This window comes from Harpia harpyja, chromosome 2, assembly GCF_026419915.1.
Source record: "Harpia harpyja isolate bHarHar1 chromosome 2, bHarHar1 primary haplotype, whole genome shotgun sequence".
Lineage (NCBI taxonomy): Eukaryota > Metazoa > Chordata > Aves > Accipitriformes > Accipitridae > Harpia > Harpia harpyja.
This window is the reverse complement of record NC_068941.1, coordinates 89100791-89127312: the sequence shown is the minus strand read 5'-3', so window position 1 is coordinate 89127312 and position 26522 is coordinate 89100791. Positions and strand designations below refer to the sequence as shown.

At 45.0% G+C, this 26522-nt stretch overlaps 1 protein-coding gene across 5 annotated transcripts in view; it reads right to left on the bottom strand.

Annotated features, from left to right (window-relative positions):
- EXOC6B (exocyst complex component 6B) overlaps positions 1 to 26522 on the bottom strand; it is a 308866-nt gene that overhangs the window by 108316 nt on the left and 174028 nt on the right. For all 5 annotated transcript variants that reach the window (XM_052780871.1, XM_052780867.1, XM_052780869.1 and 2 more), the window contains 9 exons: positions 16914 to 16997; positions 16705 to 16751; positions 15375 to 15495; positions 12801 to 12872; positions 12251 to 12348; positions 11228 to 11333; positions 9941 to 10050; positions 3806 to 3917; positions 188 to 322 (listed from right to left, as the gene is read on the bottom strand). In XM_052780871.1, coding sequence (XP_052636831.1) covers positions 188 to 322; positions 3806 to 3917; positions 9941 to 10050; positions 11228 to 11333; positions 12251 to 12348; positions 12801 to 12872; positions 15375 to 15495; positions 16705 to 16751; positions 16914 to 16997 — 885 coding nt within the window. The remainder of the gene's footprint in view (positions 1 to 187; positions 323 to 3805; positions 3918 to 9940; positions 10051 to 11227; positions 11334 to 12250; positions 12349 to 12800; positions 12873 to 15374; positions 15496 to 16704; positions 16752 to 16913; positions 16998 to 26522) is intronic.

The following is a 26522-nucleotide window of genomic DNA, read 5'->3' as shown; positions in this document are numbered from 1 at the left end:
TAATGCTCTGAAGGACAAACCCAAATGCTGGTCTGATGGTGTAAGCTTCCCAGGATATGACAAAATTACCTTTCAGCTCAGCTTAGGTCCCTACATACACACATCCACACACGTGCTTTGAAAGCAGATACTCGCCAACCAAACATCAACAGCAACTCCCTGGAGGTGGATCTACCAGCCTTCTCACCTTGAAGGTTGTGGTCCCGTAGAGTTTCGTAGTGTGGACAGTTTCTGGAAGTACATTAGTGATATTGGTTATGAATTCCTCTAGGAACTTGCAGGATTTCTCCAAATGGGTCGTATTTATAATAATCTGTACAAGCTGCAAAGGCAAAAAAGGTATTCAACCGTCGTGCTCCTGAAGCCAGGGACATGCCAGGTTAATGGATGCCAATTTATAAGAACTTCTGGCATGAAAAGCTGACGCTGTACAAACATACTAAGCTTTGCTATACACTCAAAGGCTCTCCTCCTTTAACATCAGAAACTTAAATAAAAGATAATTTTGGGGGTAAAGCATTTCCCATGACAGCCACTAATACCACAAAAGATTATTTTTTTTAATGACTTTCCTACATTCAGCTGTCAGTCAGTGCTCATTTCAGCGCAGTTCAAATACAACAGGCTTACAAAAAAATGCCATGTCAAATCACAAGTATTCTGTCTGCTAATGAACCCTAAATAACCCATATCTTGAGTGACACTGAACAACATCATACTAAGGCATTTAACAAAGAAACTACAAGGTTTTACTTTTCTGAGGGTGGTGTGGCTGAACAGCAGATCTCACCCTGGTATCTTTTCGGTTATCATACCCACCATTATCTGCAATTTTCTTAATGCTGTCTTCCCAGCTGCCTTCACATGGCGCTATTTCGGGACTTTAAAGGCAACTACAGAGTAAAAGCCTCTGCTGAAGTCAATCAACACAAACATTTACAATCCAGAACAAAACAATCTGGGCTTCCACTTTAGGATCACTGACTTGGAAGCATCATTAATTCCTTAAGCAGATACCTTTTTTCTGAGCAGACTGCCGTGAATATTTTCAAGGTGCAACATAAGCTATAACAAAACCTTCCCAAGTAACATCTAGCTCAGATATCATGCCAAAACAGCTCTCTTACAGACACAGAAGGCATTACAATGCTCTGGATTGATATAATTTAATTGCTGGAGTATGGTGTGGCAGTCCGCAGTCACCTCCTGTAAAGAAATGATTTTAAAACACTCGCAAATGTTCTGAATGGGATGGATTAATCAGCAATTTAAGTGTTGCAGGCACAGAAATATTGAAGTAACACTACAGAGATTACAGCACCCAACTCTTGCTAGTACCAGATGACGTGAGAAAGGGCAATGGTCACAGTTTGGGAGGTTCAGCTTGGATATTAGAAAGGAAAAGAGTCATCGGGAAGGTAGTGCGGAACTAGAACAGGGTGCCCACAGAAGCTGTGGGACCTCTGTTTTGGAGAAATTAGAAGTTGGTTAGAGAAAGCCACGGCTGACATGATCCAAGTGAGCAATGATCCCACTTCCAGTGGGAGGTTGGACTAGATACCTCCAGAGGTCCCTTCCAGCCAACTCTTCTTTGATTTCAGTCAGGTTTTTGTTTTTAAGAAATCAAATTATGATCTATTTGAACTCCTCTTGTTTTGTATTTGGTCCATGAAATGTACAACACAGGTAACTAGGAGGGCTTCTCATTTCTGAATTCCTTGGATTAATTTTGTTCTTGATTTTTGCCTTCAAAGAAGTGCTCATTTGTGTTTCCCTGTGTCAGATAGCCCTAACATTGTGATGATGATATATTTTCCTATAGTTTCAAGTTAATTAAATATTAGATATTTCCAACTGTGTGAAATTCCTCCTAAACCTCTTCTCTGATCATCACAACTTACTGGTCCAGATCAGCTATCAAACTTGCTTTGATTCTCTTCCACCACTTGCTATGAGCTTTCCTGCTCCCCCTCTGGCTCCTTCAAGTTCTGATCTTCTCTTGAATTTGGAGGGGAAAGACCTTCTCGTTGGGGTAAGACCTTCTCACTGGGGTATTCAGATGAAAAAAATAGCATCTTTCCCCTCTCTTTTGTTGAGGGACATCACGGTTATTCAAAACACCAGGATTATTTGGAGCAGACTTGGTAACAAACTTCAACATCCCCTGCTAAGAGGCAGCCCCCCAAAACAGCAATGAAAAATAAATTAAAGAGGCTAACAGACTGCGAAGGTTGGTACATGGCCTTGTATTACCTTGTCCACTGCTTGGAACATGACATTGGACAGCCCAGAAATGGATGGTGTTGCTTTGTGCAAAAATTAAATCTGAGAAGTGATAGTTATGCAAGGTACTTAAATATCTTCTGCAATCACTTTTGACACCAGGACTATGCTTGTATAGATCTGGGACTCTTCAACGTGCCATTTAATCCCGGTGTTCCACACAGTCACATCAATGTCTTTTCTTAAGAGGGAAGGATTTGAGAAACTCAGAATAAAAACACCGCGTGCTTCTATTTGGACAAACAGGTCAATGGTTACACAAAGAAAAGAGGCAGGAGGGGATGAAGATGCTCAAAGTAGTTTTTCTTCAACCAAGCTAGAAAAAACTGATGGTATAGATAACCCCAGGAGAGAGCTAGTTGTACCTTGGTAAGTGGTGAGGAACAAGAGGGCAAAAATATGAAAAGAGATTCAGAGATGAACACCAGTCTCTGGACTTACTACACCTTTATTTTAAACTCAAGTTTGCTACGTAGGCTTTCCTTGCAAAAACCCTCTTCAGCTCCAAAGCACATGAAGAAGCCACTCTCAACCCAAAGAAAGGCATCACCTTCACTCAACCTGGAAGATGCCAAGGAACATCTACACTGTTTAAACTGGGCAAAAGCGGCTGAGGGGACGGACTGTCGCACTCAGTTTGCCCTTCCTACACTCAATCACACTATGGGAACGTTTGCAACAGCAGCAAAAAAAAAATCTTTTGGGGGATGGATAGTGCAGGGATAGAGTTGCATTCCTCTTTGTGGAGGGAGCCTTGGGAGGAGCAGGAGGGAAGAGGAATTTGCCTCCAGGGAGCAGAGAGATTCCAGGCTGTGAGATAAAGGGCTGAGGAAGCATCGTGTGTAAATACATACTTCTGTAAATGCACTAAAACTCTCCAAAACTCACCTCCATAGGGTATTTACAGTGCCCAGAGAACACAACACTTTTCTATAGCACAGTCAATTGAACAACTGCAGCTGTATTAGTATTTACTCATTTAATAACAGCACACAGAGGTCCCACTAAGGTATCCAAACTGCCCTGGGTACCACACACATTCCCAAACAGCCATGATTTATGTGCATTAAACTTTTCAGAAATCTGACTTTGTGCACAAAAACGTATCGATCACAAAAAGAAAATACCGATATAGAGTTTGTACTGTAGCAATGTGCTGAAACCGCCTCAAACATCACCTGTACATGGGGACCACTCCCCCATCCTCTCACAGTTCCCACATGGCTCTTCTCCGGTGCTCCTTGAAGTCCTCTTGCTGTAATTCAGATACATAACACTCCGCAAATTCACAAGAGAGGTAATGCTAACAGCAACAGCAAAAAAGCTTCCTCTTTCCAACAACATAAAGTGATTCTTGCTTTGTATAGCAATGCTGCGTGGTTCTGTTATTGTCTTCTAACCAAATATTTTATAACAATGCTCCAAACCAGCATCTCTAAAGGTGCTGTAAGGAGTTCCAAGGGAGCAAACGCCCTTCTGTCACCCTGCTTGGGAAATGGGTCTTCTCAAAGCCACGTCCTACCTCCGTCAGCCCGACGTTTTTCCTCTTGATGACATTCTGTAAACAGTTGCTCAGCATTCGCGTCAGCAGCAGATTTGTAGATTTTCTAATCATATCATCAACTTCAGTGGAGCTGAAAAGTAGAATTTAAAGAGAGATTTTTGAAAATGTTCTATGGAAAGAAAATCAGCTGGAGCCCTCATCATCCAGTCTCCTTCCCAACCGTCTTCTGCCTTATGCATGATCATCCCTGCACTGCTTATAGGCGCCGACATACTAATATATACCAAAATTCCAACAATTTAGGCCTTTTTGTGCATGTGTCTGTAAGGAAGGGGGACTAATGCTAAACCTACATCCCTGAGCCTCTCCTCTTAGAGGGGCTGGTCCAGCACGGGTAAGAGCTGCCCGCAGTGTCGGCACTAACCTGTGCAGCCAAGCCATCACGCTGTACCCAGCGCTGGTTTTGCACGTTCAGTACGCAAGGGGAAAGGGATCAAAGACCTGCAATGGGGGGAAAAAACAAATCAAACCCCCAAAATACCCTTCTCAACCTTCTCATGGCTTTTTCTTTAACTAAATCAGACTAGAAGTTCTTGCAACATGTTCGTGTCCTTTGCCAGATGGTTGCAACTGCAGCATCGCTGAAGTTTGGGAGTTTGGCTTTCTGCTGAAGTGCTGCTGCCCCTCCAACGTGCACACCAGCGAGGTGCAACCTCTCCTTTCTGAAGGACGTTTTGGAAACCCACCCCAGCACAGGCTCCTTTGATCTGTCGTTGGCCCTGCATTAGCCTTGACATCACGGGGCTTTATCTTTGGCAGCGCAGTGACAGGCAGCTGAGGGCAAAGAAAATTTCCAACTGGAAGGCTGTGAAGCATTAATAACTTTAATGCTCCCAGTAAACCAAGCCCATGACCTTTTGCTCCTTCTCCTGTTTTACCTGACAAATGGGCCAGATTACAAAGCAGGGGTGGACAGGAGAAGCAAAAGCAAACCTTGCAGTTACCCCGCCGCCAGCATGCAAGGTGGGGGATGTTTGGGTGCTGCTATTGGGGTGCCTGCTGGTGCAGGGATGGGCGCTGCCAGCCCTTGTCCAGCTCACACCTCCCGAATTTCTGTGCCTGTTCAACATTAGAGCAGATGCACTGAGCCGAGCCCTGGTCCATCAGTGACTGATGCTCAGGAAAGCAAGACTGAGCCTTCTCCAACAGCAACCCTGTGGCCACAGCAGCCTCCTGGACCCACTCAAGATAGAATTATAGAATGGTTTGGGTTGGAAGGGACCTTGAAGATCATCTAGTTCCAACCCCCCTGCCATGGGCAGGCACACCTTCCACTGGACCAGAATGCTCAAAGCCCCATCCTCCCCGAGCACCGCACATCCTTCAGTCAACTCAATTTTTGAAGTTATTCAGGACCTTCCTTGTGCTGCTGCATGAGAATTGCACTGAAATCCCCCAAATTCCTGGGAGAAGTGGCAAATATTGCTCCCCGCTCGCATCTCTGAGCAAAGTCACGCTCGTATTTCCACGAGGCCGAGAAAGCCGTGTCTTGCTGCAGCTTTCCCAAGGAAAAGCCCAGCTGCACAACTCCCTGTACGCCCGGCGGCTGCTCGCCACGCTGCGCTCCCCAACAGGTTTCTCTAATATTTCCTTTTCCCTGATGTTTAGAAGTCTGCTCTTCTGAGCTACACGCCTGCCAAGGGTTGACCACTGTCTCCTTCCCAGTTGGACGCAAGCAGAGCAGGGCCAGCAGCTCAGCAGGACCCAGCTCCTGATAATTTAAATTCAATGTCATCATCCAAAGTCTTTGTGTGGGTCTCTTCTAGATCATCACCGCTGATCCCTGTGAGTTTATTTTCCTCCTGCTTAGCGGGGAAGTGCATCCTGTGCCAGCGATGATCAGGGCTAGCCCACTTCACGTCCCAGATGGACCCCTTGGCTCCTTCTCGCAGGGTTTTGATGTGCGGTCCAAGGTGATGCATTTGGGGTTTTTAAAGTGTGGAACAGAAATCAAAATGTGGGGGGAGAAGAAACCAGCCAATGAATTTTCCTGGTCTTTATACTATGGGTAGGGTTCTCAAATAAGGTTTTACTTAAAGAAAAAAACAAAAAAAACCCAAACCCCACCATGCACACCCCCCCAGGACCTCCATCATCCCTCAAGAAGAACCAGATTGTCCCCAATCCCCTTCACCAGACAATAGCATGATTAAATATAGCAAGTACAATAAAATCTAACCCTGTGATGATCTACAGATGGTAAAAAAGACACCCGAGGAGATTTAAAGCAAAGGGGTGGTACAAAGGGACCCTGTGACACCAGGGGCAGCTGCCTGCTGCTACCAGAGTGGCGTGGGAACCAGGGAAGGGGGCTGGGGAGCAAAAAGGGCTGGACCCACGCTCAGAGGGGGTAAAGAAAAAATTGCATAGGGAGCAAACAATACACAAAGCTGTATCTTTGTACAAGCACTGTGGCCCTTGCAGGATTTTCCCTGGGAAATCCTGAAGTGCAATATATAGGGAGTCACAGAGCCCGTCCCCAAGAATGGTGGAGGTGCGGAATGGCCAAGGCTAGAAGCGGATCTGGTGGCTGGAGCTTCCAGCATCTACTGGAACCGAGAAAGCACAGATGAAAAACACAGGGGTTTGGACACGATGTCAGCTTTCCTCACTAAACCGACACAGCAATCAAATAGGTCGCACTGCAAAAGCTTGCTTTTTTAATTCAAACATCAACCTGTCATCAGGGCATCGAAATTAAACAAGCCAGTTACTGTCTGGCTGCGCGTACATCCCAAGACAGTCATGCTCTTGGCAGGAGCGGGATGCTGCTGGTCTCTGCCCGACGCCGCAGCCAGTGCTGACGGCACGAGGTTGCCATATCACCAAACGCTTTGCAAATCGAGGGTTTGCTTTAATCGCTCGCTTCAGCCGCAGGAACATCTCAAACATGATAGCCTCCAGGGCATAAACAAGCAGTGCTTAATAATATTGCTTAGCACTTCCATGCTGCTTTTACTTCTTCAAAGCACTTCTAACTGAGCTTTCTCTGCATGCAAGCACCATTTCCAAAGGTTTCCTATTCTCATTTTGTTTGTTGGCTGCATAAGCTAGAAAATCAGGTTGTAACTTTAGTTACACGGTGGGTCAAGCAGCCTGGTAACCCCTGCGGTTGGGTTCCACCAGAGCAGAAGGATCTGCAACACCTCCCATGAGGTCCACACACTGAGTAAGGGAAAAAAAATGGAAGCATTCCTTGGAAAAAAAAAAAAAAAAAAAAGAGCAGGATTTGACCAGGCACTGGATTGTGATCCCCCAAATCTTCCTTGGTTCAACAGAAAAGGTAAGTGAGGGTGGCAACAGGAGCGATGGGTGTTAGCCATTGCCTTGCCCAAGACTCTCCCTGCTGAAACGATGAACCAAGTAGTAGCTCACATCAACAGCCCAGAGCCAGTGCCCAGACCAGTGGGGCAAGTTAGCAAAGAGTAATGGTACCAGTCAGTTGTATGACACCGACTCTTGACTGTGAAGTAGAGGTTGGGTCTCGGTTCAACAGACTGGTCTGATCTCCATTCTCAATATGCAGGAAGAAAACAAAAACCCCAAATGAACAATATTGTTCATGTGGGCTGCTCGCTACATGTGTCTGATGTCAATTTGATCTATCAGCTTCAAATTGGTCAAAGTTGGTAGTGGTGTGGTTGTTACTAAGCCTACATACTTAGTCTACAACCACAGATCACTAGTAACACAAAAGCAGTAACGTGAGCTATCAAAGAAACTACGTTTATCTCCTCTCTCCTAAAGCTGACTTCCAAAGGTCCTACCTGATTTAGTTATTGAAGCCTCTGATACTTTTTTTATTTCATTTTTAATAACTTTATGTACTTAAATTATTTTCAGCACTTTAAAAACTGTATCCAAAGTTCTTTCAGGATTGGTGCTTTGTTTGAAAAAAACCCAAAACCAAACAATTGAAGTCCTGGTAGATTAGAGCTGACATCTCATCCTTCCACCCACTGTTTTCCAAAGATATTCCCTATCTTTCAAATGGGAAATTCCACTGGAACTGGCAGAATTCTTCCAGCGAGTGGATACTTTTAAAGTCATCTCCTCAATGAACTCAAATACATGCTTTTTAACAAAGGCAGAACTGCTGAAAATATAAAGGAGGTTTTCTTTCTCCTAATCAAATTAATAGAGCCAAACCAAAAAAAATTGCAACCCCTATAAATGCACACTAAGCTCCAAATTTTCTTCACATACTTGAAAATCAAAATAACTTTCACAAGCATATCAACATAAAGGAGAACACTCCCGTCCAACAAATACAAGGAGCTAGTTTAAAAAAATAATTAGAAAAAAAAATACAGGCTATATTTTCTGCCATAGGCTCTGTTCTTCAGGAAAAGACCGCAGAGTATTTAAGCGAACTGTCTGGGTTAATGACAGCTGATGTCCCGTATCCCATAGCAGTAGTCATGACCTTCAGGCCTCCCGTGACTGACGGGCTGACCCCAATCACTCCAGGGTGCGAGGTAAATGACAACCAAAGAAGAAAAAGAAAGAGAAGAGAAAGAAAACTTGCTGCCGGCTTTGTAGCCAAGCTTCCTAATAAAACCTAATTCAAGCTGTCAGGGTGAAATGAAGAAAGTGTCAACAGGGGTTTTCAGAGAAATATTCCAAATGTTTGGCTAGAAAAGCCAAGAGCCGGGCTCCCTTCCCCCAGCCCAAGACCGCTCCTCAAAAAGGGCTGGAAAATCCAATGTCGAAAGGAATTTTAATAACGTGTCCGGGGGGACCCCTGAGGAGGGACCCAAGGGGACACTTTTCTTCCCTTCCCTGACAAACTCAATCATCTCCGTAATGGTGAAGAGCACAAAACTCGCGAGGGAATTGCCAACGGAGGGGTTTGGTGAAACCAGCATCCGTGTGAAATAGGACTGTTCTGTCGGCTTTAGAAACCGAGATGTTTCATGGTGACCCACAGGTTAAGAGCCCTGGGAGCCACCAAAGAGAACAACCTGCCACCAGTGAAAGGCTGAGATTAAACGTGGGGTGAGAAACGTCCGTGCTTCCACATCAACCGATGAGCTACCACGTCCTCTAGCAGAAGACGGAGAGAAAGTGCCTCTCCAAATTACTATCCCTCGCACAAAGGAAGAGAATTAAAACCCTGAAGAGCCTTGTGTAGGCACCGAAACATCTGGCGAGTCCCCAAAACACTGCCCTAGCTTCATATCAGCACTGGGGCAATGGCCAGTGTCAGGCCACGGCCAGGACATGAAGCTGCCAAGGGAGGTGAACGCACACCGCCACCACCCCAATTCAACCTCTCGCTAGCACAGTGCTGCAAACAGAAGGGAAAAAGAGATTTTTACTGGAAGGAGGAATCCATTTTTCATTTATATACCTCTATCAAGTTGAAGACATTACTGGGTGCAAGAAGAAAGCACCAACTTGCAGTTTCTGGCAAATATAGTTGTTTTCCCATCTCACACAGATACACATGGGCAAAACCAGCATCAATGCACCTTGGGATGGAGAAGGGAGGGTAAACACACGGAATATTTTGGAGGCTTTAAAAACAAACAAACAAAAAAATCCTATTATTTGTATATAAACTATATAAACTTGCATGGGAAACAAGAAAAATGAAAACCCTAAACCTGCAGCCGAAACTCATTAACACCAAGGGCAAATCAAAACCTCAGGAGTTTTCCTGCCAACGCACTCCTTGAGGGACAGTCTGGGGAGGCCACATGGAGCTTGTAGATGTTATACCAGGCACTGACTCAATGACAAGTGGACATCATTATCTTTCTCGAGACAACCAGATTCATCTATTTAGTACAACTGACTCAGAAACATCTTGGAGGAAACAGCCCCCTCACTTTTTACACAGCTAGCATGGTCCTGGGCTATCTTTTCCTACATGAGGCAGCTACTTTTGAAGACTTGGCCAGCCCTTTGTACATGAAGAATGCCACCTCTCCAAGCAGACCACCAGCCAACTCCAGCCTGGACAGGGTATATCCAAGCAGTTGAGCAGCATGAAGGGTTGAGGAAAAGAATTCCTATTTTAAACCTGTTGACATCTTTCAGTGCAGACAAAACCTCCGTATTACAACCATTAGCACACTCATCCCCTACCTCAGATGAAGGTCTTCTGAAAACTTCAGACAGGCGTAGATGAATTCCTTAATCTGATTGTAAACTTTAGGCACAAACTCAGAAAAGGGGAACTTCTTTGGAAATGGTTGCTGTAAAATACAGGAGAGAATTCAAGTCAAAGAGCAGATATTTAACAGGAGTGACGACTGCTTTCCAGCAACATGTTCCAAGCAGTCAAATTAATTCTAGTATTTAGCTAAGTCCAGCAATGAAACAACAAGCCAGCATTTATTGTATATTATATAAACATTTCAGCCAAGTGAAAGACCAGATAATCACTTACAAATGGCACAAGGGTGCATAAGGGATTTGGAGTCTGAAACGGGCTGGAAGGAAACTTGCAGCTAGGAGGGAGCAGGCAGCACAACAGGACCCTCATTCCCTCTCCCAGCTCCCTAACTCATATGAAAAAACCCCACTGGAGAACTCCTTGACTTTTATCTCCCACCATGCACAAGGTGTTTTGCTTGGTCACCTCCCATAGTGGCTGCCCAAGGTAAGCACTCGCTTACAACACCAAAAGCCAAGAGGAAACAGATGTCCTACACCAAATTTTCCCAACCAGCTTTTACCCATAGCACACACATGGCTGGGAGGTGCAGAGCGTAATAGTAAGAAGCTGGACTTCACGATATAGTTTTGAGGGAAGGACTTTTCAGACTTTCTGAAATCTAAATACTTGACTTGGATCGAAAACCCTCCCAGTCCTAATTAAGTTCACCAGGCTTGGAGCTCGCTGGCTGCCAGATGTGGAGCAGAAGGCCAAGCAGGCTTTTAAGGGACACTGGCTAGGTCAAATTTGGCTACACTTAGGTTTTGCAAGCACACACTTCTACAAAAGCCAAGATATACCACTTTGTTGGGCTTTTTTTTTTCAAATATGAAATTAAAACAAATAAAGGTCAATAACACAGTTCATAAAATGGGAATAAAATACCAATGGAAGCAGATATTTCTAGTCTCTTGTCTACTGCAAGCACTGTTCAGCTGCAATAGTACGCTGTGATCTGAAAACAAAATGGATGAGGTATTGCTATACGCACTTACCTCATCTACACCAGGAGAAATGCATCACATGGGAAGATGGAAAGTATATTTGTTCTTTTCGCTTGTTTTGTTATTTTTTGTTGTTTATTTGGTTTGGGGTTTTGCATTTGGGGGGTTTTTTTGACGCTTTCATTTGCAGTTCTCAATGCCACTAACAAGGGTGCGGGGTTTTCCTGCAACAGCAGACACGCCGTGCCAGTTTCCCCATTTCAAGATTACCTTTTCAAGTTCTGCATCCTGGAATGGGAACTGTCCAACTATTTTCTTATAAACCTCTTCATTTGTCACTGGGATAGGACTGTAGTTATCTGAATCAAGTATATTTCTAAGAAAAAAGAAAAGTTAGAAAGACAGCTCTGTGACAACAGACTAACCACAACTTTGCAGGTTTACTGCTAGGTCGGCAAGTTCTTAAGAAGCGGGTGCCAGTTGAAGACGTGATCCCATGGGCCTAAACTTCTCCCCATGTTTGTGACTGATGAAATCATCTTTGCTGCAGCCAGACTCAATGATCTCTCCCAGCTCCCTGCCTTCAACTTGTGTAAAGCCACAACCAGAGCTTAATGGTGACTTTAGTCCAGACTGGAGCTTCAGCAGTAGCCCCTGGTAAAGCCCAGGTGAGCTCCAGTCCTGCCTGACTCGAGGAAGATGAATGCTGAGCTACCGGGGCACTGACAATCCTCCAGCACCTCTTCCCAATGCCCCATGCTCTGAGACACATCAATCCTCCTGGGATGTCCTGGGCGACCATTACAGGATGAGCTGGTGGCTCCAGAGCACAGCATGGGACCCTGGATAATGTATTGTGCCCTACCCGTGGGCAACTGCTCAGCTCACGGACACGTCTACAGCAGCAGCACAGGGATATGCCGCCGATATCCCAAGACACACGCGGCTCAGTGTTGGAGCAAGGGCACAGTAACGCTGCTGCAACACCAGATTTTTGCATCCTTCCACCTATTGACTGTCAGTGTGAGCTCCAAAACGAAACCATAACCTTATCCCTCTGGGATGTAAAACCTCTGGTCTACACTGATATTATCGCACAGATCTTACCACACACAGGATCCTCACAACTGTATTTAAATTGGCTCTCACTGGTCCAAAGAGAGCCCAGGCTGAAGCTTACTGTTGCCCAACATTTAAACATGAGCTTGCCACTAATCTGTCAGAAGATCTTATTTATGGGCCGAAACTGCTCTGTAAGATACATCTCATGCGTTTGCTTAAAGAGCTTCTTACCTGAAAACTCCTGACCATTTCTTCAGCAGGGTTTCACTATACTGGTCTTGGATCTCCAACAGCATATCAAAGAGCTGGTTCACCGGGAAGCCGTATCCCTGCAGCGAGGTGGGGGAAGAGAGCAACTTCAGATAAGAAAAAGTCACCAACAGGCAGCTGAAGATTATTTTCTCTATTTAATAGGGAGCACGTGGGCAAATTCTCCCTTACCACCACCACAGAGGCAAACGGTGCTGGTGGAGGGATTTAGGCGGTGATTTACCGAGGTGGTAGGACCAAGGGCTATTAAAGGCTGGGCTGGGTGCGAGTAGGAAGCACAAGGGCTTGGCAAGGTGGCCAAGGTTTGGTCTTTGCCCACAAGCTGACCAGCCGACGCGCAGAGCGAACCAGGATGTCCATCAGGCACCACAATTCACGCACCGCAATGCCAAAAAAGAAGCCAGGCCACCACAGCAAGCCCATATCAGCCATTTAACCCTGCTGATGGACACCATCTGTGAGCAGCACAACTGTCGAGCGAGATAAAGAACGGTCGCCGACACCCGTGTACCTGGAGTGTATCTGCAAAGAGGACGATGAGGTTCTTCAAGTCTAACACCAGGCTCGGGTCCGAGCAGTAGGACTGCAAAGAAGGGGAAAAATTAAAACATGGTTTTAACTGCAGCACGCGGGAAAAATATTGCCCTCAGCCCTCCTGCGTTATCACTTGAGTGATAATAAATACACAGGCACGCCATACAGTCTTATGATCAGTAGCTTTTATCCTACAGCCCATGCCCTAACGCTGTACAGGGCAAGGGAAGGCACACTGATAAGGGTATCTCTCCTCATAACGCACTGCTCTTGAGGCTCTCCATGATGAATAAGGATTTCAGTTGCTCTAGAGATACCTGAAGTGTCTCTAAGATTACCCAGGAGCTGCCAGGGAAGCGAGAGGAGATGAAGCAAATCAGCACGCTGTCATACCAAGACGACAGCAGCGCCTTTCATTTAATATTTAGTGTGTTGTGTCTGACGGTAATGAAGCATCGCAGCGAGGCATCCCCGAGCCCCGCGCGAAGGCTGCATTGCTAAGTGGTTCAGGCTGAGAAAAAACACGCTGCATGCCTATATTTCAGCAACATTTAATGGTCAGAGCTACAATACAAGTACTTATTGCAGGTCAGGACACTGCTCAAAACCCTAAAGACACAACTTGGTGTAGTGACAGTGCTGATCATCCCCCCAGAGCCACCCCACGTTACCCACAGGCTTCGTGCACTCTCTGGACGCAGCAGACAACCACCCTATGGTGAAATATGTAAAGTTTCAGACAGACTCTTACCAAATATAGAATCAGTGATCATAAGCTGGAAAGAGAAACAGATTTAAAGCTCACTGGAAACTCAAGGAGGAATGACTCCATTAATCAATGTGAAAGACTGGAAGAGACACATTTTCCATTTCACTGTCCAAAAAAGAAAGTCAGAAAGAAAGATAATGCCCTAAAGCTATCAGAAGTGATAAAAGATGTCCCTGTCTGCAGCAAGGAAGAAAATCCAGGAATAAGTTTGGCTGAATGGGAAGAACTGAAACAGCCTCACCAACGTGAGAGCCCTCCATCAAGTCTCAACGGCAATATGGGATGGATGGCACTGGTCTATATGGGAGCTGTAGGCTGAGCAGTGCTTAGAGATGACCACAATACTAGTGTTGAGAAATCATGTAACATTTCATGATTACTGAAAAAACCCTCTCCTGGCAGCCACTTCATGCACTAAGTTTGGCATCACTTAAAACAACTTGTCATGACAACAAAGCTGGTAAAATTGAAGAACACCATATTTGTACCTGGCTTACTCTCACGGCTTTCACCTAGCAGAAAACCCCGCTTAAAAAGAAAATAAACACAGGTTTACAACCTAGTGGGGTGTACATCTCTGTGTTTATCCCCTTTCGTAACACAGAGGCTTAAGTGGAAGGAGGCAGCTTTCCAGTCAACAAAACTGCTGTGCCGGACGGAGCCAGAGTGCCCCGGGAAGCCTCTGCGGTCCCTCATCCCAACGAGCTCCAGCTCCATCCCCCGGATTATCCCCACCTGCACAGGTAAAGCCAAGCAGCTCTTCGGCAACACTGTCCTTGGGCAACCATGCTAAGCTAAAGTCAGGGGCACGTAAATGCAAAACTCAGTGTGGTTTGGAGGAAGCAGCATATTGTGTCTCCACGCAGAAATTTTAGGGTTTTCTCAGCAAAGAGCAACGACATCATTATCACTTGGGTACCACCACGTGCATGTTACATCATGTTAGATGCAGGCCTGCACCGACACGATCCGGCAGCATCCTCGTGCTTTTGGACGGCACTGCCTTCCAGGAGCAGCAGTGGGACTTCAGTTATTTAATACTTTGGTTTTCCTGGAGAAAATGGCCCAATAATTTGAAAACGGACTTGGGGAAAGTCATTAATGCTTTTCCTTTTATGGTCAAATGCAATTTTTTCATCCCATTAACCAAGAGGGTTTTCAGAAAACTCCAGTGTTCCCAGCTGAACCAGTACAACATTATATCAGGTCGTACAAAACTGGAAAAAAAATTGTACATTTTTTGCAATTGCCTTTGGTTTTTTTGCTCAAGCAGAGAAGTACCAAAGCGATAAGCAATTTTTCCAAACTTCTTTCAGTATTAAAAAATAAGAAATCTATTTAGTGTCTTTTTAGACACAAATGATTTGCAGTTTGATAGCAGCCCATTCACTGCCATGAACTTTACGGGAATATCAAACAGGATCACACTTCAGCGTGCCAAATAGATGCTTTTTTCCCCAGTTTTCTGGGACAAACCGACTCCCTCTGCTGGTGTTTTTCAAAAGTGATCAGCGAAGTAACCGGAAAAATATCAAACCACTCTTTCCTTCTTTCCAGTCCCCCAAAATATTGAGAGTTTGGTACAGGGAAATGCAGTGCATCAGGAGGCAAAAAAGAGCTGGAGAAAGCTTTTGGGGAAATAGCAGTGTGTCTTCATATTATTGTTTTAAACAGGGTCATTGGAAAAGAGGCAAAACAAAGAATACTACTGTAAAAGCCAATATTTCCAGCTTGTCAAGTCATACTCAAGCAACAGTTGAGCGACCCGGGGCTTTTACTTACTGAATGCGTTCTTAGTGCTGCAATAGTTTTTGATAACGCCATCTCCCACAGCTCATCAATATAGGCTCTATTTACCAAGCCCTGTGTTGTATGCAAGATGTGATCTTCAACTACAAAAAACCTAACAGAGAAGAGAAAATGGCACTGTTATCAAAAGTTACAGGTTTTGAGACATCAAAAGAGATCTGCAAACACTGCATGCGAGGGATACGCAGCATTGGCACATCCACAAATCTCCAGAGCAAGCTCAGATATCTGTATCAAATATAGCCAACACTGAGCACTTTATTCACCTATTTTTAACATTGGAGTATTTTATATGATGCTTCACTGTATTATAGAAGTGAGCTAAAACACAGTTGCTCGTAGCAATGCTACTCTGTGTATACACAAAGGCAGAATTTCCCCTCTCAAAGTTCTCCACACCATTATTTGCACAAGAACCGCTGATTAAACTCTGCTCTAGCTAGCAGCAATCGCATTACAATTGGTTAACTGCAGGGAAAAATACTTTAACTGCAGAGAAAATACTCTCTCACACCCAGATACACCACATGCTTACAACCATTTAAAGGCAACCAATTCACTCCAATCTCCAGTTATCAAACATGCTGGCCAAAAAGAAACTATTTTTCAGGGAGCGAGTGTGGCACCGTACATTTTAAACACCAATGCACAAAATCTCAGCTGTGGTTTCTTGGGGAAATTCAGCCCAGGAGCACAGAGCTCCGTGAGAAGGTGAGCAGCACACATTGCATTTGCGATGGCCGCAATTAGATGCTGCAATTACTATCATTAGCTGAAGAAATTTCAACATCATACCCTATCTTTGCTAGATTAGCAGTCTTAGGTTGCCTCCTCTGAGAACTTGGCTGCTTTTGGAAGACTTTTGTCAAATTTGAGTGCAATAAGAAGCTCATAGGTATAGAGGCTTGAGAATCACCTTCTTTACCAGGAGAATAATCAAAGAATAATTATCAAATATTAAAGAATAATTAAGACAGAAGGCCTATTCATCTCACTAGTGGGGCAAGTAGATGCACATAGTCTGCAGAGATTATTTATCCTCAAATTCCCAGAAATGCACTTGCTGGTACAAGAGCTGGCAGGTTCCTCCATGTTCTCACTAGTGACACAGCAAAGTTCATGGGTGCTACAAAATACACTCTAAAACACTTAAAAAGCCCAAACCACCTTTTTATTCCTGTTTTGGCTCCCTTTAAAGGCCCCTCAAAAAGATCAACATTCCCTCATCTCTTTTTCTTTTTGGGCTCCTCAACAACACAGCACACACATATTTAGCAAAGATGTATATAAAAAGAATACCTACCCTACAATTTGATTAAAATACTTCCTGTAGCCATCTAAAGTTTCATGCTGCAACAAAGAAAAAGTGAGCAAAGATTAAAACGAAGGTGCCCAAGAGCAACTGGAAATAAATTCGAGACCACCCACCGGCAACAGCATGCCCAGAGATAACCCTCCGCTCCTTTATTCGGCAGAGCAAGTTTGGGCACTCCAGGTAGAGGGCCATCGTACCATGTTTGAAGGTGGCTGCAGGACCAATCTGGCTTGTTTTCTTCTCTGCTTCCTGTAGTAGTTCTCAAAGGTTTCTCGAGCACCCTGGAAAACAGAAAAGATTAATTCAAGTAATTATAACACTTTGCATTAACTGTTAACTCACAATATACTGCATTTACTGTTAACTTGCAATATAGTGCATTTAAGATGCAAATCTCATATTCCTCCAACATATCTGTGCAACACTTTCCTGAAAAATGTGATCCAAATATCAGAAGAGAAAGTTTTACTCAAAACACCGAGTCAAAAAAAACCTGTTCAGGTATAAAAGTATCTGATGAAGTCTTCTGTACCCATTTTCCAGTATCGCCATGCAGATGTGGTATATAGAGGCATGCAACCAGCTTCTTTACCGGATCATAACATGGACAAACATCAGATTTACTTAACCATGGGGGCAGTGAAACAACCAATTTCTAGTGTTAGCAAAAAGAAAGAGGGGACAAACAATGCCAGAAATTATTCCACTGATTCATGGGTGCAGAGTGATGCAAAGCCACACACAACGGGGAATTTCAGAAAAATGTGCTTGTGTGGGTTATAGCAATTTATGAGACTGGTCTATACAGCTGGGAAAAATAAAATAGGGTTTTGAGCTTATTTTCTCCCAACTTTACTGTGGGTCTGAGCCTCCAGAGGAGAGCCGGTTAGTCCCGAAAGCCAAAGACCTGAGTTCCCCTCCACGGGCATCGCCCACCCACGCTGGGTGCTGTGGTGGGGACCTGAACCGCTCCTCTGGGGGCTTCTTCTGTAGGTGGCTTGTGTTACCAAGCCAGGCTACATCTGAGCATCCCCACCCAGGCAGCAAACGCGTGAGGATCCTCAAATGCCATCGACCTGCTGAAGCATTCAGATGTCCGCCTACCGCCCCGGTCCCCTAGGCTATGTAAAACCTTGCTGTTTTATCCCTGCCTGTTCCTCCCTCCTCCACGCCCGCGCTGTTTTATGTCTGAAATTGGATTATAAACACTTCAGAGAAGGGACAAGGTCTTGCTTTGAACTGTTCCGAGCCAAAAAAAACCCAACCAAAAAAACAACCCAACTCATTTGGAATTCACAAAACAAACAACGCGCAACAACAAATATCACCTGAGCAAGGCACCAGACGTCAACTTTCTCTACTACAAAAAATAAATAAAAGAAAAGAAAAACCTGATGTTAATTTAAAGATTCTCCAGCTACTATAGCATTATACAACCAGGCTGCCTTAGGATGCCCTCAACTAAAAGGGTCTTATGAAATTTCCGCAATGAACCCTTGAAGAGCTGTAGCCCGAATAGCTCCTTGTCTCTACAAGCTGGAGCTCAAGGCTTAAGCAAAAATTCAGCCTTGCTGATGTGCCCAGCAGCTCTTCCACCTAGTACTGCCCTTCCCAATGGTGCTAAAATTCAGAAAAAAACCCTTCTTCCGACCATGCACGTGCTTTGCAAAGATTATGCAGATTTATACCATGGATTTTGTCTCTGAATTATACTTTTTATCCTAGCTGAGTATCCAGGGTGCACAGGACGAGCAGGTCCCGACCCATGCTGGGAACATACATCCAACCATCAGTGGTGCCAATATCCTGGCAAGGGACAAATCTGGATCAGACATAAATCCGAGCCTTTCTCCTACAGTCAAGTTAAGCATCAGCTTGAACCTACAAGTAATCTGACATTTTAAGAGAGCTTTTCAGAAACAGAAACTATCTGGGAACCAGCATTTCCATGTCATATGTCTTCTCAATGCTCTCAAAAGCTGTTTCTCCCTGGAAAGGGAAGGGTCATGAGCCAGAAATCAGCGATCCACAGGTTAGACCCAGGACAGGGAGGATTATTACAATTTTTACCAAGCTAAGCACTAGCCCCTTTCAGAGGGCCTACAAGCAGGAGCTCTGACCTCTCTTCAAGCAGGCCTGGGAGCCGGTGCTTCTCAGGACGCTGGTGTTACCCATCTCCTCTCTCTCTCTGTCAGGAGAACCAAGACAGAACAGGCTATCCCAGTCCCACCCCACCGGATGGGACCGGACTTAAGATATTTATCAAATCCTGCTGTGCCTCATCTCTTAAAACCCCCACACGTGGCACAAAACCCCCTGATCACCTCCATCCTGACCGTGAGAGCAACTCAACTCTGGTAGCATCACTGAGATCTTTGAGTGAAGCTACTCACTAACCCAGCACAGCCCGCTGCTATCAATGAATTTGTGGCGCAAATTCAAAACTGAAGGCGGTTTTTCCCCAATTTCTTTAATAAATTAATGTACGGCACCATCGAAGGCAACAGCACAGCAAGGCTCAGCCACAACCGCCAGTGCAGCTACGGTGGCGGTCGGTCGCTCACGCCAGCCGCCGCATTTAGCTTTATGCAACATCATATGGAAGTAGGTGAGTAATTAATTCCGTTACTAAACACGCGTAAGCTGCCATTTCCCCAAAGCTACACAGGCGAGATTTTGTGGTGACCTCGAGGACTTACTGGAAACTTGGAAAGCAGCTCGTCAGGAGCAGGAGGCCAGTCTGAAACCAATCAGCCCTTTTAAGACCCGATTTTGAAGATTTCTGCTAAGATTACACCACAGCAATTCAGTTCAGCTGAAATCACTTTCCCTCATCCCTCCAACCGAGCTCCAAGAAGAGATCCTCCCTGCTCACCCCACCCTCACCATGCATTTCTTCAGGAAAGAAAGGCCAAGAAGTCATCCCACATGCGGCTCCGCTTCCAGCACAGCTCTGCTCATCCTCCCGTCGCCCTGCGGCACCACAAGCCTTATCCTGTAGCTGTTCCCCTCATTCAAAAGCTTCTCCATTTGATGTGTCCGCTTTCCCACCAGCTCCTCAGGAGCATCCTTAGGATGGTGGAGGTCACCAGGTACTGGGAGAGACAGAAGCCACCAGGTCGTTGGGACAGGGCAGCAGGGAGCACACGATCCCACGGCCGAAAGCCAAAACCCCCGACCCCATCGTTCAGTTTCTTTGCCACTGGGGACAAACCACAAGCCAGGTTTCTACCGCTATTTTACTGATGGCTTTGAGGAAGATGAAGCACCTGGACCAACTTCATAATATTCTCTGAAAATTAAACTATTTTGGATTGAACTTTCAGAGGCAAAAAATGTTTTCCACAGACATAAGAAGCAAGAGTGCTCTGAGCTGGGCTGGAGATATCGCCCCAAGGATTCACTATAAACCTGTCTCTCAACCTTGGAGGGAAGCCCCTTCAGCCTCACAGGGAGCTTAGAAGGTTTTGGATGCCAGGTCCTCCTTGTTCCAACCCAACAAATGGCTTTAACTGTAGTAGAAGAGAAGGAACACCAAAAACCTTTGAAAGCATTCTGCCCAAAATGTAGACCATATTCACATTTTAACAGTTTCCCTAAAATTTATGGCCTAGAGACCTGCCAATTTGACCAAACCCATCTCCCAATGCACTGTTCCCTCTATTTTCTTTTTTCAGCCTTTTCTGACTGCCCCAAGAATTAGGGATTCTCTCACAAGAGGCTACTCCAACAAAAAATTTCTCCTCCCCAAAAAATCTCTCATGACACTATCCACATTTTTCTTGTGCACAATTTCATCCTTTTCTCTTAAGTGCATTCCTCCATCATCTCCCTAGAACTTCTCATCGCTCATGTATTATATTCTCCTAGAAATGGGAAGTCTTTCTTCCCCTTGGTGGCAGTTTTAGCTTAGACCACCCAGTTTCCCACATTTGACCTATTTAAGACTATTCAACTTATCAGATCTTCAGATAATATTACTCCTCTGTACTCTCTTTTTTAGTATTATTTTCCTCTGGGTAAAAAACCAAAAAGCAAAAAACAAACAAACAGGAATAAACCACACCAAATCCAGAAACAGATCACGAGACCCCATGTTTTGTAGACTACTCATCCGAAACACTACGTAGTATTTCTACTTCGATCCCATTCTCCTCTCACAGCCCCATGCCTGGTTGTTTTTCACATTTAACCAATCCCGTCCTTATCTCCAGTTTTCAAACACAGTATTTTGGGACCTAAATGCTGTACACAAGGTAGTGTGACTCTGAGAGCATCCCTAAGCCACTCAGGCTGCCCAGGCTCAGCCACTTGTAGCAGGTATACCAGCATCTGCTTAGGCAGGGAACCCGCTGAAAAAAAGATTTGCTCCAAAATCTCCCAAGTGTTTCAGCACGCCACAGCACCCAAGCTGAACACCACCTTCATCAACCAATGCTTCTATAAAAATACCAGACCGGAGCAGAGCTATGTGTGCATGTGCCCTATTCCTGCTCTCCATGTCCCCTTGGTGGGAAACAGTCCAACTTTTTCCTTTCTTTTCCTTTCTCCTAAAAGCAGCTATTTTACTCTGTAAAGATGCATTGCACCTGCAATGTTTTTTTCTTTTTCAACAGAACTCGTGATGCACATGCGGATCTCAAGCGGCACATGGAAGGTCTGAAAGTGAGGACCACTTGGGCAAGACTACTGAAAGAGTAACTCCCAGCCCCAGCCTCTCATGGACTTCCAAATCCACCACCGACCTCCTGCGGAAGCAAGACACTGCTAATACATATCATTAGAGGCAGCATCCTTGCTCCTTCTGGGTTTCTTATGAGCTCAACCTATAACTTGGAGAAATCAAGTACTCATGGCAGGTAGAAGAGAAGGAGGTCCCTTTCCTGTTCATCTATTCAGTTTTAATGAGAATAGGTTTCATCCCATTCTCAATCTCTTTAAGCGAGCAGGAAGATTCTAAAGCTACACTTCCAAACTACACATTTATTGTAATCACTGGTCCAGGAAAAACCCTCAATAATGCCTCATATTTTTAAAATTACCGGGCAGAACTTTCCTTCTCAAATTAGCTTCAGAGTTCACAGAGTTGGCAATGAGAGGCAGATAATTAAGATCATAGATGAACACCACATAAGGGAAAACAGAATATAATCACAAGAATGCAAAAACAACAGCTGAAAAAACCCAAAAAATTTCATAATTCAGGAGCAGCAGAGCTGAAAGCAAATCTAGCTGCGAATTACATAGGGAAAACCATGCTCTAAGCTTTATTCTGCTGCTGTCCTCAGCAAATAATTAAAATGCCCAGTAAAATGGGACTTTTTGGATCCAGAACATGTAGATGGCAGTATTTTGGATTACTAAGCTTCTGCTTACCTGGAAGCAGAAACGCACCCTGTGTATTTCATGTAATGATAATTTACTAGCTGCATACAACTGGGCAACACGTGCCATCAATAGCCCATCACTCCCATGGGGACGTTATTGGCTGAGCCATCTCAAACACTTTGTACTTGCAACATCATTAGTCCGTTCCCTAAAAATGTGGATCTTCTAAGCTCTTACATTAAAATATCACTACAATTGACAGCAAGTAAGGTGATGTGCTATGATAATATATGCTGAGTAGATTCCTCCCTTGATAAACTCAAGTTGTGCTTAGTTTAGTGTATACATGTGGACATCACTTAATCACATATGCAGAACAAGCAGAAATAGCTCCAATTCACTTGTAAAAGCCTAGTTTTAAAATCCACTGGAGGATGCTTTTGTAGCACCCAATCCACAGACCATGCCATTCGCATCACTGAAGCTCTGGTTCAATCAAACAGTGATGAATTTGGCTTACTTCCTTGTTAGTGAGAAAGTTAAACCCACCGCCCATCTGGATTTATTAATGTATTAGCACCAGCTACTTATTGCATGACCTGGGCTTCTTTTAAATTTATCTCTGGCTTTCAGTGGCTTTTCATCCTCCTTTGACTTTGGTCCACAAAAATTCTCACGCACGTGTTTCGGAAATTCTCCCATCTTTAAGACAGACTTACACAGCACCTCACAGAAGCACAGCTCCACTCCTATATAGCCCATCTCAAGGGCCTGCACAACTGTTTCTCAAGAAGCAGATCAGTATTCATCTATCTATGAAAGTCTACCTTCAAACGGCTCCTTCTTCACATGGAGAATTTACTGTGGAGCTCCCAAAATCCAAAACATTGTACCTAAGTGGATAAGTGATCAGCTTGATAGGTACCCGGTTGGCACCCATCCATACCTTGTTGGATGGTTGGGTTTAGAAGGTTGTGGGTTAACAGGTCATGCTCTACTCTACATGGAGGCCCATAACAAGTGGAGAATGACAGCAGGGATTCTGGGACCTGCCTCACCTAACGTCTTCATAAATGACCTGGAGGAGGCAATGGACGTGGTCTCATCCACTTTGCAGACAACCTCAAATTAGGGGAAAAGTCAGTACACTCAAAGGCAGGGCCACCATCTGGGATAAAGACTGTAAGTTTTGGTAGACAGCAAACTGAACATGAACCAGCAGTGCACCCTCGCAGCAAAAAGCAGCCAAAAACACCTGGGGATCTAACCCTAATATCTACGATGAGGTCACTGAGAAGATGGAGTCAGGCCGACTTCACAGTGGTCCACAGCAGGAGGAGAGACAACAGGTACAAGTGAAACAGAGACACTTTGACTGGTTGTAATGAAAAACTTTGTCACAATGAGAACAGTCAGGCAGCAGAAAGAGCTCCCCAGAGGTGTTTTACAGTCTCCATCCTTGGAAGCTTTCAAGACCAGACTGGACAAAGCTCTGAGAAACTGGTCTGATCTCACAGCTGACTTGCTCTGAGCAGGAGGTTAGACTAGAGACCTCCTGAGGTCCCTTCCCACCCAGATGACCCTATCTTGTGAGAAACACACTTTACAAACAGACTACACAGAGATTTTGAAGCCTCCAGGTATTTTACATATGGCTTATTTCCCAGCCTGGGCTCCACATGTCCTGATCACCAGCCATTTCCCACGTGTCACGTTCTGCGAGGAGGAAGGGCCAGAACTGGGCCAGAAGTCCCATTTCAGGGGGGTTATATTCACAGTTTAGCCAATCTCAGTCTCATTTCAACAAGAAACAGTATATTCCTTTTCCCCCAAGTCACTGAGCAAGAGTGCTGTGATGTGTCACCCCTCACCTGGCTGAAACAGTCCCTATAGATAGTGTTTCATTTTAATTTGCCTATAAGTGCCAAACAACGCTTGGCATCGTATCAATGCTGAAAAGACACTCAGTCAAACCTGGATCCCACCTCTACTCCCCTCTCTTAACCCCAGAGTTGCACGGGCTGACCCAAAACCAGACCCACACGTACAACCCCTGCCCCAATGGCTCAACAGCTCAGAGCAGCAGTTTGCATGGGCCCTACCTTGTCAAAAGCGGCACAGAAGTTTTTAAATCCTGCAAATAACCACTTTTTACTTCAATGTTACCTAAAATGGGCAGTTTGTTTTAAGGAGAGATGATTGTCCAGCGCTTAAAGAAACCAAGAGAGCTTGTACACTAGTTAGAAATAAGTTGCAAGAAAATGAGCTTAGAAAATAAGTTTAACATACCCTGAAGATCTCTCAAGACAAGAGAACACCAGTAGCCACTAATGAAACACAAAGAAGTCAGACTCTTAAGCAGATGCTTAACTTTAAAAATGTAAATATTCCCAAATAATATCACAGAGGCATACAGGTACGCATGCAGGTGCTCAGCACTGAGCATGTAAGTGCTTTGCTGAATCAGGATCAAAAAGGAGACTCTTGCTCAGCCCCGTGGAACCGCTTGTTGACTGTAAACACCACCTCGATACCGAAAACAAAAAGATAAAGCTAACCAGAAAATTGCGTGGGGGGAAGAGAGCGCGGCGGTACAGCAAGCGTCGCTTTTGAGGTGAGCCTCTCCCTCCGAGATTTGCAGAGCTGTGCATGCTCACAAGCGGCTGCGCTCATCTCCACGTGTCCTGCACGGCTGAAAGAGCACACACGAGCGGAGAACGGTCACAGTTCGTGTGACCCCACCTTGTCCTGACCAGGGATGCCTCCGCCATCCTGGTTAGACTGATTTTCTGTGCTGCTTTGCTGGCCAGTATCTCACTACACTGTGCATCTCTTCCTATAAATAAAAGGGCCATAGGCACACGCATGGAGCCACCTCCTTCCTACCAGCTCAGCCCAGCCAAAGCAGGATTTGAGCTCTGCTCCACCCAGCCCTGACTCCAACCTGTACCCCAGATGGAAGACCATAACCCATTTCTTCTTTGAGTTGTTAAATCCCAAGCTTCAAAGTGAATTTCACATTTCAGATGCCTCAGGGCTTGTATTCAACGACAGGGCACTGATAGGAACCACCTGACTTAATGAACTTGTATTCAAGCACTTAAAAAAAGTAATAAATTGAGACGCAGCAAAATGGAAGAAGGCCAAGGAGCACAACCAAAGGCCATCCCAAAGGAAAGGAGTGCTCCAAAGATCGCCTAGTACCAAGGTCACAAGCTAGTCAGCTGAAAGAAACTCTAATCAAGAACTAGCGAGAGTCATGAGAGCAAAAAGCCAACCCAGAAGGGTCCGTAGGAGCTCTAGCACTTCCTTCCCTTCTCCGATCATTGGTTTGGTAAGTTGATTTAAAGCAAAGTTTGAAAGCAACAAAAATTTACAAAGCAAAAGCAAGAAAGCAAAGCCTGAAGTCTGGGTCCAACAGATACAATTACCTCCCTCCTGCTCCACCAACTAGTCCGACGTGGTTAGCAGATGCTGGTGGTGCTACCTGAGCCACCTCCATCAGCAGAGATGGAGAAGATGGGAGAGAAATACCCTCCTGATCCAGGTGAGCTCCCAGCCAGCCCCGGACAGGCAAACAAGGAATTTGTTGGCATCAATACAGGCATCAATGCACCAGAGAACTGGTTTTAAAGCTAGTTCTCTATGGGGCGAAGATGCACGTGGCTTTTCTTTAGCTCTGATGCAAAGCGGCACAAAAGCCACCGCTTGTCCTAGGGAAAACTTGGGGTCCTGCGGCAGGTCCTGGCATGGCTTCTCACTGCTTCCCACCAGCTTGGCCATGAAATAGTTAACTATAGAGGAAAATAGGTAGGATTTCCCCCTTTCCCCCTTCTTCCAAGGTAGACGCCCAACACCTCCTCTCTCAAAGGAGCCGGGCTCCTTCCTCCCAGAAAATAAGGCCATTACCCCCCCGGCCCACTGCCGGAGCCGGCAGCGCAGCATTGTTCCCCAGCCCTGTCTATAGGAAGCAATATCTATTTTCCATTTAGACGAGGGTAAAGCCTTTAATTTCACCCTCCTGGCTGCAGCTGGAGTTCCCTTTTAACTGCTTGGCCACAGGAGTGAAGACAGTTTTATATGGAAGAAAATGCTGAAAAGGCCACTTTAATATGCTTGCATGTGAAAAGGGGAGAGCTTTTCATACTGCACGGTAATGAGGGTCAGCGGGATATTACACTTCACCATATGGCTAATTTGCACAGCAGGTCAAATGCTCTATTTGCTTTTTAAAGACGGCCCTATAGATTAAGCTGCACTAAAACAAAACACACCAAAAAAAAAAAAAAAAAAATAAAGAAGCACGAGGAGGAGATGCCCTCTAATGTTCGAGCCCGGCAGCACATCCAGCACAGTGTGCAGGGGGGGTTGTTCAAAAAAATAATCAAACCTGAAGATGAGCAGGGTAGGGATGAGACAAAGCGCGGTCTTTGGGGGAATCCCGCCGCTTCAGCATCACCCCACGCCCGCGACGGGTA